At 40.2% G+C, this 12,040-nt stretch overlaps 1 protein-coding gene across 1 annotated transcript in view; it reads right to left on the bottom strand.

Moving 5' to 3' along the window:
* The window catches only part of ankfy1 (ankyrin repeat and FYVE domain containing 1), a 93,141-nt gene that overhangs the window by 41,607 nt on the left and 39,494 nt on the right, over positions 1-12,040 (bottom strand). Inside the window, exons 11-15 of the mRNA XM_059972947.1 lie at positions 11,851-11,948; positions 5,428-5,650; positions 4,143-4,241; positions 1,597-1,750; positions 1,233-1,401 (exon numbers count right to left, since the gene is read on the bottom strand). Coding sequence (XP_059828930.1) covers positions 1,233-1,401; positions 1,597-1,750; positions 4,143-4,241; positions 5,428-5,650; positions 11,851-11,948 — 743 coding nt within the window. The remainder of the gene's footprint in view (positions 1-1,232; positions 1,402-1,596; positions 1,751-4,142; positions 4,242-5,427; positions 5,651-11,850; positions 11,949-12,040) is intronic.

The raw sequence follows: 12,040 nt of genomic DNA on the forward strand, positions 1-12,040 counted from the left end.
GAATTTACCAAATTTGGACAGACTTAAGTGTTGAGGCAGTTGTAAAGTTTTCACCCATTTCCTTTAAAACACTGGATAGAAATCATCTGACCATATAGATTCACTCTTTAAACTCAATATTATTCTGCTCACATTAATTTTAACAAGATACTGTGCATGCCTCAAGATCTTTTTTTTTAATAAAGGTATCTGTGTTTTTCTTCACCCTTCAGGAAAGTGATCATTCAACATGCTCATCATATTCATTTAGCATATTCCCCACTCTTTATGTTTAAGGGCTCCTGACAATTCAAATTTCTTCCCATTGTTCCTTCATATTATCAATTCAGATAGACCTTTAAGGCATCACAGAATTCAATCCTAATTATATTTGGACCTTTGCAAACTTTATAACTACAGATTACCAACATCTGTAAATTAAGATTTTCAATTTCCAGAATTTTTCACTTTTTCTCCCTTTTGAGTATTCCCTAAAGCACGATATTCTGATTGCTATTAGACAAATATTCAATGCACCATTACATCATTAACTAAAACGGGACTTTGATCTGACACTTGCTTCTTTGTTGGTTTTACAGAAAACTGCTGTGAGAACTGTATTTTAAATTACTGCTAACATTTTCAAACCTTCCAGAAATCCACCAACTTTCAGACAAGAGCTTGTGCACTTATCCTAATTTGATGTGATCAATCTTGACAATGCAGCAGTTAGTGTAATACTATTTCAATTCTGCCGTTGTCTGTAAGGAGTTACATTTTCTCCACTACGACCGCATAGGTTTCTGCTGGAAGCTCTGGTTTTCTCCCACATTCCAGACGTACAGGTTAGTAGGTTAATCGGCCACATTGGGTGTTAAAGGCTCGTTGGATCCAAAGGGTGTATATTCGTGCTCTCAATAATTTTTTTTAAAATCCTCCACAAAATCACCCCACCTTAACTATGTACTTAGTTACTTTGTTTATATATCCTTCCATTTCACACGTGCTACAAAAAGTGCTGATAATCCTACTGAATCTTAAATCTTCATCTATTTCTTAGTTCTCCCCCAAACTTTCTGTTGGTTTCTTATGTTTTATTATATCATCCCAGTGAAATTTCACTTGGACTTTTCCTTCTAGACCTGACAAAGAGTCATTGTCTTGTTGAGAAGGAAAGTTACTTTTTTATCCTTCTCTAGATCTATGCACCAAAACAGATGAATGAACCAAAGCCGTTGTTGGGCGACACTCACCAAGGTGGAAGCGATGTCCTCAAGTCCACTTTCCAGGGCTAGCCACAGAGGTGAATTGCCCTTCTCGTCGGTCACTGCCATATCTGCACCACGGGTACAAAGAGCATCAACCACAAGCGGAAGTTGATTTTTGATGGCTAACTGAAGGGCTGTTTCACTGTCCTTAGTTCTGTCAAGCATACAAAGAAACAACAAGAAATAAAAGCAGTAAGTATAGTGAAAGAGGAAATAAAACACTTATAAAAACAAAGGAAATCAGTTAGAAGACCCAAGGACAAAAGCTCAAATGAATAAAAGCCGCATTCAGCTCTCTCTAGAGACCTTAAAGATGCCCAATGTACACAGTATACTGGATTGCACTCACCGAATATTTATATCAGCTTGATGCTCAAGAAGAAAGAGAGCACTTTTGCTGTCTTGCCTCTGAATTGCCATGTGTAGTAGAGTCTGACCGTCAGACATTGAGTCATTAATGGCTGCTCCTGAACCTAGGAGCTGTGCTGCAATGGTATGCATGCCTGCAGGAAGAGTGCAGTTGATATATGGTTAACATTAGACTTCCGGTTCTATTGCCAAGAAAGATTGGCTAAAAAATTCATTTATATTTCTGTTATTCTTGAATACCTTTTATATTGGTTGATACAAATATTCTCATTCTCCAGAAAGGATCCTCCAAAAATCAAACTAAAGATCTTATCAAATTGCTTCTTAACAGATTACAAAAAGCTTACAAGACACCTTTTAGTTTCTTACTGAAGTGACTAGCTAGAGAGGAAATTGCTCTGAGGATGTTACCGTGATTAAACATGACATTGCCAGGACAAAGCAGAAAACATGGCTGACTGCACAGGTTTGTACACTACTCAGGGATCAGAACGCTGTCTTCAGTTCAAGAGATACAGGTCAGCAAGAGCTGTGCTCTCACATGCCATCAGGAAGGCAAAACAAGAGTATTCACATAAAATTCAGACACCTTTGTGACAACAGGGACACGGTGCACGTGGCAAGGTATACAAACTGTAACACATTACAACTTCACCCTTTGCGTCAATGACAGTGACACCACCCTTTCTGACAGGCTGAATGCCTTCTGTGCACAATCAGTGATGTGACATCAAGGAAAGCCCCCTGAGGAACCAGCACTCTGTCTGGTCGCAGCTGAGGTGAGTGGGATCCTAGCTAAGGTAAACCTATGCAAAGATGTGGGGATGGACAACATACTGGGTCAGGTGCTGGGGGATTGTGTGGCCCAGCTAACAAAGGTCTTAAAGAACATCCCTAATATCTCTTTGCAACAGTTCACTGTCTCTACAGGCTTCAAAACAGCATCATTCCAATGCCTAAGAAAGTGATGGTAGCTTGCCTAAATAATTAACACCCAGCGGCACTGACCTCAACATACATGAAGTGTTTACACCAGCTGGTAATGGACCATATAAAATCCTACCTTACAGCTACACTTCCAGTTCGCCAACCACTCAAACCTGTGCACTCATAATGCCATAGCCTTGGCCCTCCAACTCCAACCTGTCCCACCCAGAAAATGATGCCTCATATGCCAGGTCGTTGTGCTTTAACAAAAGCATCCCTTACAGGCTGGTGGGTAAACTGCCCTCGCTGGGACTCAACACCCCTCTCTGTAACCGGGTCTTGGACTTCTTGACAGAAAGACCCCAGTCAGTCCATCACATGGAGCACTGGTGCCCCCAGGGTAGTGTGCTCAGCTCACTGCTGACTCATGTCTGCACTGCCAGATCCAGCTCAAATTGCATCAAGTAGTTGGCCTCATCAGCAACAATGAATCAGCATACGGAGAGAAGACAGAGAGGCTTGTCAAATGGTGTGAGAACAACAACCTGAGCTTCAACTTGGACAAGATGCAAAGAGATGACTGTAGACTTCAGGAAGGCACAGGTCATCCACTCTCCATTGCACATCAATGGCTCTGCCATGGAGATAGTGAAGTACTTGGTGTGCACGCAATGGACAGTCTAACCTGGACCCACAACACCTCCTCATTAATCAAGAAGGCACAGCAGCATCTACACTTTGAGGAGATTTAGAGGTGCAAAGTTTCTTGTCCCCATTCTAACAACTTCTCGGTGTGCATTTTGAATTATATTTTATTAACATATAAGGTTGTTATAGCTGGGGGTGGTGGTAGTGGGGATATACTCCAACTACCTATTAAAAGCTCCCAATGTTGTGCATCTTAAATAGCCTTTGATAACCAAGTCCAGCTTCTGGCCTTCACACGTGGCTTAGTTATTAAGCCTGATAGAACCATTTCTTCTGACAGGAAAAGGGGCAGGGACAGGTTACTAGTACCTTAAAACCAGCTGGTCCGGGCAAACTGGACTTGTCAGCTGTGTTTGCCAGCTCATTTAGAAGGGAAATTAATCTCAAACCTCCATTACCTTGCAGTTATAGCCACTTATGGGGAAGGTTTTGGGAGTTAACCCCCAAGGGGGAGGGCGGGGAAATCGCCAGCTGGAGTCGCTAAGACAGCCTTACATTGAGTAAAACGCTGACTGGCAACTCCTGTGATACTGCTGGTACAAATTGTATCTGTCTCAGCCGTTCCTTTGGATTCATCAGCTGCGTGGAGAGGTGGAGCCTGCTGCATGGACAACAGCTTGCTCTCCATTTCATATTGTGCTGGCTTGCATATTACATAAACAGCTAGGACACAACATCCATGGTCGACTCCAAATCTCTAAACTGTTTTGGTAATATTTTGTTTACGTGCTGTGTAATGTGTGTTTTCTGGGTACACCATAGTCTAGAGGAACATTGTTTTGTTTGGTTGTATATATGTACTGTACAGTCAGATGACAATAAGCGAAGTTAATTTCTAGAAAGTAAACAAGTCTAATGAAAAAGTATATGGAAAGCAAAGCATTCTGTTACCTGTCCACAAAGCCAGTCCTAGGACAGTCTGATCTCTGGAATCTTTGAGACTGAAGTCAGGGATAATCAGCAGATTACTGGCTGCATGAAGTGCATTTGCTGCATTGATTAAAAGAACAAAATTAGTTTTATTTCAATCACAGACCTTCCAAATAAGGTTCAGATGTATTCAATTGACTTAATCTAAATAATTAGGTTATCTCATTTGAATAGAAAAACAGTGAAAGTTGTTGCCCCTCTGGTTGCCATGTTACAATCCCCAAAATATTTCACAAGTAAGGACTTGGAGGACAGCACGGTGCTGGCCACACTTGCCTCTACTCTATGAAGCCCTTAGTATTGGTAAATGACAAAAGGAATCAAAGGGAAATTAGGTACATGAATGCAAGAGTTGTCAGGAGCACAGGGTAAGGTGGTTTGGGATAATTTTACATTTGACAGCTACTAGCAAGTTTAGCACTGTACATAGGAGTGTGACATCACTCTGTTTTATCCATAGTGCTCATGCAGACATGGCAGTTTTGACATAAAACTATTTTTAGGGTTACACACCAGTAATTACAGTATTGAATACATAGGGAGAAGATTGTCTCTATTTGCCAGTGCAAGAATATTGGTTGTATCTGCCCTTCTCAATTCAGCTGCACTGAATTCAACAAAAAGCAAGGAAATCAGCACATAAAATGGACCTCAACTATCAACTTACTTTTATTTGAGGTAACTCCTATAAAAATCCAATATTTAAAATTTATTATTAGTGCTAAATGAGGGAGTGTATCAGTTAACACACACAAAATGCTGGTGGAACGCAGCAGGCCAGGCAGCATCTATAGGAAGAAACACTGTCGACGTTTCGGGCCGAGACCCTTTGTCCTGACGAAGATGCTATTCTTCCTATAGATGCTGCTTGGCTTGCTGCGTTCCACCAGCATTTTCTGTGTGTGCTTGAATTTCCAGCATCTGCAGATTTCCTGGTGTGAGTGTATCAGTTGCTAGCTGTACCCACTGGCATTTGCCACCAGTGTGAATTTAGATGAATACAACCAATGGCTAGATTGCAATTATACTCCAATATGTTTATGCCATTCACAGAGTTCATAATGCTGTACACCGAGAATAAACAGATCTGTCAAAATTAGTTTCTGAAGCCAAGGTGAGGAAAGTGAAACAAAGGTGCAGTGAGAGGTGCAATTACTAATGCCTGATGTTGTTGACGTGCTAATTTGAAGCCACATTGATATCTTAGATTGGAGATAAACCAAGTGCAGTGACAAAACAAACCTACCTTTCTGCTCCAGTATCACAGATACGACATCCGGATGATTGTTTGCTATTGCCATGTGAAGTGGAGTCTGCAGGTGAAGGCCATCAGCAGTATCTGGAGACAGACTGGTACCAGTGGGAAGTGGTTGCTTTGTTTGGACGTTGGGATTTGCTCCATGTTGTAACAGTTCCACGGTAAGGTTTGCCAAACCGTATCGGCAGGCCGTGTGAAGTGGTGTTTCACCCTAGGATACAGAGATGTGGATGGAGGTAGGAAAATAACCCAGCATAATGTAGTGGGGGGGGGGGGGGGAGGGAGGGGAAACACTAAGTTAGTTCTGCTTTTTCCAATCAAAATTTAAATCAGTTAATCTTGGAAATGTTAACAAGTAATCAAAAGTTTCTTCATCTACTGGTCTCAACTAATATTCCAGTAATTTTTGACCAGTATTCCAGTAATCTAGACTGTTTTGTAGTATGCCTGCAAAGACACAAACCTTTCAATTAATCTCGTAGTACTGGAAACCATTTAGCTTATGAATCAAAGGCTAATTAGACCCTCCCATGTTCCCTAGATTTTTCTTCTCTTAAATATAGATTCCCATTTGAAAACAATTCCAGTACCTCCCCCTTCAGGTCATTCACTGCAGCTTGTAACTATGTTAATTAGTCTGCTCCCTCCCACTCCCTAGTCTTGTGCCAATCACTTTAAATCAGAGTCCTTTCCTCATCAGCTGGTCTGCTATCACTTCAAAGTACTTCACAACAACCCAGCCTTGTATAAATACAATGAAATAATTCAGACCGATCTCTTTTGTTTTCCCCATTTTGGGAGAGAATGCAGAAAACGCTGCATTGGCAGACTGGATGGTCACAGTCATACAGCATGTAAAACCAGTCCACGTTTACCAAGGTGCTTTCCTGAGCTGGTCCTCTTTACCTGGAACTGGACCATATCCCTCTAAACCTTTCCTATCCTAAATATCCCCTTTACTGCTTCCCTGGTCAGCTAATAACAAACTTAACATCTCGTGTGGGGAAAAAATCTCCCTTGCAGATTCCCTTTAAATCTTTCTCCTCTCAACTTCAACCTATATCCTCTAGCTTTGGACTCCCCTGCCTGGGAAAATAAAGACCATGTCCTTCATCTAATCTATTCAGCTGGTTAAAAGCACAGCTTTTACTAAAAGTTGTTACTCTTAGATATATATTTTTAATAAAAGTACATATCTAAATGGACACTGATAGACAAGACTAGATGGGCTGAAAGGCCAGTTTCTGAGCTGTAGTGATCTACAATTTTATAAGTCTCTACAAAGTCACCACCTCAGCCTCCCATGCTCCTGAGAAAATGGTCCCTGCCTATCCAGTTTCTCCTTAAAACTCAACCTTTCCTTATGAATCTTTTCTGCACCCTCTCTAGCCTAATGACATTCTTCAATTGGCATGGCAATCAGATTTGCACACAAAATTCCAGATGCAGTCTCACCAACATCCTGTACAGCTGTAACATGGGAGACAAGTATGCCATACACCTTCACCGCCTGTCTACCTGTGTTGCCATGGTGTAACGCAAGAGATTTGCAGTGCATAACTAACTGGCTACAAAATTCCAACTTTATAATGTGCAAGAATCATGTAACTACATAAGTAGTTAAAAAATTTGAAGTAGAGGCAAGACTTTTCCAATCTTGCCAAAGCCAGAGTTTTCAGTTAGGGCAAAATAACTCAATGATGGAGCCAATATCAAGGCATTTATAAGGTGGAAATATTTTGGAATAGTCAACAGGAAATCTACATAGAAAGAAATATTTTAACAATTTTATAGTCAACTGGAAAGGTTAAAACATCTTCAATTTTTGGTTCCTTTCTTCGTAAGCAGTTCTTAGTACTGGGCCCAAACTAACCTACCCATCTTAATCAAACTGTGTATTATTGTCAACGGATTCAAAGTAAAACAAAAACAAAATCAAATCAGGGAAAGAATTCTTGAAAAATTTTACCCCTTGTATCCCAATCTAGACACACGATAACAGGCATGCATGTCAAAACTTAGATTGCCTTTTTTCCTCATGACACTATGTGGAACATCATTACAGGATATTCATTTTGGCAAAGGTAAATAGTAAACTAAATTGGTAAACTGGTTTATAATTGGCATGTGCACCCAGCTACAGTGAATAACTTGCATTGCATACCACAGATCAATTCATTACAACAGTGTATTGAGGTAGTACAAGGTAAATCCATGCCAAAATACAGAATAAAATGTTACAGTTACAGAGAAAGTGCAATGCAGGTAGACAAGAGGGTGCAAGGTCATAACAAGGTAGATTGTGAGGTCAAGATTCCATTCCAACCTTATTGGCTGGGAAAGCCATTTTACTTAAATGGAAGGACCCTAATCCTCCTACCGCCTTTTATTGGCTTTCCTCCATCACGTCCTGTTTAAGTCTAGAGAAAATAAGTCAGACATTGGACACATCCTTTAAATTTGAAGAAATCTGGTGACCTTTTATTCAATATTTTCATGTGATCTGATTTTTGTACTGATTCTCTTCCAGCTGTTTTTTCAGAACCTTGGATTTGATCAGGGAGTCTCTTTTCTCTTGGTTTTTCTCTCAGGATGGACTGCACAGTCCTTTTTTCTGTTTAGTGTTTTTCTTTTCTTTTATATAAAAGTTTCTAATAGTTCTTCCTTTCTTCATAAATTGATGAGGAGAATAATACATTCTACATATTATTTACTTATTTATACTTTGTACATAAGAACATAAGAGATAGGAGCAGGAGTAGGCCAATCGGCCCCTCAAGCCTGCTCCGCCATTCAACAAGATCATGGCTGATCCGATCTTACTTCTAGTTTTCACCAAATCCCACAAGGCAACAGTGCCAACCAACAGGGCACCATGCCGCCCATTTTATTTTATTATTCATCCCGCCCAAACCCATGTGATCACCCGGGGAGAAAAAAAAACGATTTGCCAATTGAGGAGAAAAAATCTGGAAAATTCCTCTCCGACCCATCCAGGCTATCGAAAACTGGCCCAGGAGATTACATGGCTGATCTAAACCTAGCCATTTTTATCCAGGAAAATGTCTATCTCCGTTTTGAATTTATTGAGTGTAGTAGCTTCCACAGCTCTCTGGGGCAGTAAATTCCACAGCCCCACTACCCTCTGAATGAAGAAATTTCTCCTCATCTCAGTCCTGGAACAGCATCCCCTTATTTTAAGATTATGCCCCCTCGTCCTAGTTTCACCCATCATTGGGAACATTCTCCCCGCATCCACCCGATCAAGTCCCTTCACAATCTTAAGTTTCAATAAGATCGCCTCTCATTCTTCGGAATTCCAATGAGTAGAGTCCCAATCTACTCAACCTCTCATCATACATCAACCCACCCATCCCCGGAATTAACCTAGTGAACCTTCTCTGCACTGCCTCGAGAGCCAGTATGTCTTTTCTTAAATATGGACACCAGAACTGCACGCAGTACTCCAGGTGTGGTCTCACCAATACCCAGTACAAATGCAGTAAGACCTCCCTGTTCTTATACTCCATCCCCCCAGCAATAAAAGCCAGCATTCCATTGGCCTTCTTGACCACCTGCTGCACTTGCATACTAACTTTTTGTGTTTCCTGCACCAGGACCCTCCAGATCCCTTTGCACAGAAGCACTTTCCAGTTTCTCTCCATTTAGATAATAACTTGCTCTATTATTTTTCCTGCCAAAGTGCAAGACCTCACACTTGTCAGTATTATATTTCATCTGCCAAATGTCTGCCCAATCACTCAGCCTATCTATGTTCCCCTGCAGGGTTTCAATGTCCTCCGCACTCATTACACTCCCTCCCATCTTTGTGTCATCAGCAAACTTCGATACATTGCACTTAGTCCCTTTCTCCAAATCATTAATATAGATTGTAAAGAGTTGGGGTCCCAACACCGACCCCTGCGGAACACCACTAGTCACCAACTGCCAGTCTGAGAATAAACCATTTATCCCAACTCTCTGTTTTCTGTTAGAAAGCCAATCCTCCACCCATGCCAGAATATTATCCCCAATCCCATGATTTTTTACTTTAAGTAATAATCTTTGGCGTGGCACCTTGTCAAATGCCTTTTGGAAGTCCAAATACACCACATCCACTGGTTCTCCTTTATCTACCCTATATGTTATGTCCTCAAAGAACTCCAACAAATTTGTCAAACATGACTTCCCTTTTGTAAAGCCATGCTGACTTTGTCCTATTAAGCTATGTTTATCCAAATGCCCTGTTACTGTTTCCTTAATTATCGATTCCAACATTTTGCCAACCACAGATGTTAGGCTAACTGGCCTATAATTCCCAGCCTTCTGTTTATTGCCCTTTTTAAATAAAGGAGTTACATTAGCATTTTTCCAATCTGCCGGGACCATTGCCGAGTCCAGCAAGTTTTGAAAAATTATCACTAATGCATCCACAATCCCGACCGCCACTTCCCTTAAGACCCTAGGATGCAAGCCATCCGGTCCAGGGGATTTATCCACCTTCAGTCCCATTAATTTATCAAGTACCATTTCCTTGGTGATTTGAATCGTAGTTAGCTTCTCTCCCCCTAGAGCCCCCCGTTTATCCAGTGTTGGGATATTTTGAGTGTCCTCTACTGTAAAAACTGAAACAAAATATTTGTTCAGCGTTTCCGCCATCTCCATGTCCCCTACCATTAGTTTCCCGGTCTCATCTTCTAGGGGACCAACATTTACTTTAGTCACCCTTTTTCTTTTTATGTAACTATAAAAACTCTTACTATCTGCTTTTATGTTTTTTGCCAATTTACTTTCATAATCTATCTTCCCCTTCTTAATCAATCTTTTTGTTATTTGCTGCTGATCTTTAAAAGCTTCTCGATTTTCAATCTTCCCACTAGATTTAGCTACCTTATATAACTTTCTTTTTAGTCGTATACTTTTCTTTATTTCTTTACTTAGCCACGGATAACTATTTTTTCTTTTACACCCTTTTTTCTTCAGTGGAATATATTCTTCTTGGTAGTTGTAAAATAACTCCTTAAATATACACCACTGATCAAGTACCGATCTACCCTTTAATCTATTTTCCCAATCCATCTTAAGCAATTCCGCTCTCATACCATCATAGTCTCCTTTATTTAAGCTCAGTACGCTTGTTTGAGATCCAACCCTCTCATCCTCTAATTGAATATGGAATTCGACCATGTTATGGTCACTCATTCCAAGGGGATCCTTTACTAGGACATTTTTTTTATTAGTCCTGTCTCATTACACAGGACCAGATCTAAGACTGCTTGCCCCCTTGTCGGCTCAGTAACGTATTGTTCAAGGAACCCATCCCGAATACACTCAATAAACTCTTCTTCAAGGCTGCCACGTCCGACTTGATTAGTCCAGTTAATATTAAAGTTAAAATCCCCCATAATTATAGCTGTTCCCTTATTACAAGCCCGAACTATTTCCTGATTTATGCTCCGACCAACTGAGTTACAGCTGTTTGGAGGCCTATAGACTACTCCCACCACTGCTTTTTTCCCTTTACTATTTCTTATTTCTACCCAAATTGTTTCGTTATCCTGATCCTTTGAGCCAATATCATTTCGCTTTATTGCAGTGATTTCTTGCTTTATTAACATAGCCACCCCACCTCCGTTTCCTTCTTGCCTGTCTCTCCTAATTGTCGAATACCCTTGTATGTTTAATTCCCAGTCCTGGTCACCCTGCAGCCAAGTTTTCGTAATTGCCACAATATCATAACCATAAGTAATTATTTGTACCGTCAACTCATCAATTTTATTCCTAATACTACGTGCATTCAAATAAAGGACTTTCAAATATGTTTGACACTTATTTCCTACCTTTTCCTTTTGTACAACTTTACGCTTATCTCCGTACATTCTTTTCCCTCCTGACACTCGTCTTTTTATTCCTCCACTTTTACCTACATCCATTACCTTCTCCATTGTCTTTTTAATTATTTGCTCTCTAGAATCCTAGTATCCTAGTGTAGATCAACACTATGTGTGATTCTGATATTGTTTATTTTCTGTATGTACTGCTATTTACATATATCCAAGATATTCTCCTCCTGCTTGTATACACACTTTATTTTTAAATCAATAAAAAGACTGGAAAAAAAATTCCATCTTATTGTACTAAGGGACCACTCAATAGTTTTATAACAGCAGGACATATGCTGCTGCCCTTGAACCTTGCGATATATGCTTAGGTAAATGTGTTGAAGCCATGAGACATTTCCATAAAATACTTTGATTGCTTTGTAACTCACAATTGCATAGAACAAAAGTTAACAATCAAATGTGGGGTAGTATGCTGTAGCATTTTAATTTTTGAGATTTCTCCAAAACTATTTATTGCCATTATAAATGGAAGAAACCTCCTTGAACGCCATTAGCTTCAAACACTCACCCACTGATTGGCATGATTAACTTTGGCCCCATGAGCAACCAGGAAAAGTGCAGCAGCTTCATTTCCAACCTCTGATGCCCTTTGCGTCAAACAATTTCCTACAACAGATTTGAAGAGTTAAATGCAGTTCACTGTGTTTTGCATCTCCCAAAGAACAGTTAGGAAGTTACACTGACTATAAACTAATTTA

This window comes from Hypanus sabinus, chromosome 6 (genome assembly GCF_030144855.1).
Source record: "Hypanus sabinus isolate sHypSab1 chromosome 6, sHypSab1.hap1, whole genome shotgun sequence".
Classification (NCBI taxonomy): domain Eukaryota; kingdom Metazoa; phylum Chordata; class Chondrichthyes; order Myliobatiformes; family Dasyatidae; genus Hypanus; species Hypanus sabinus.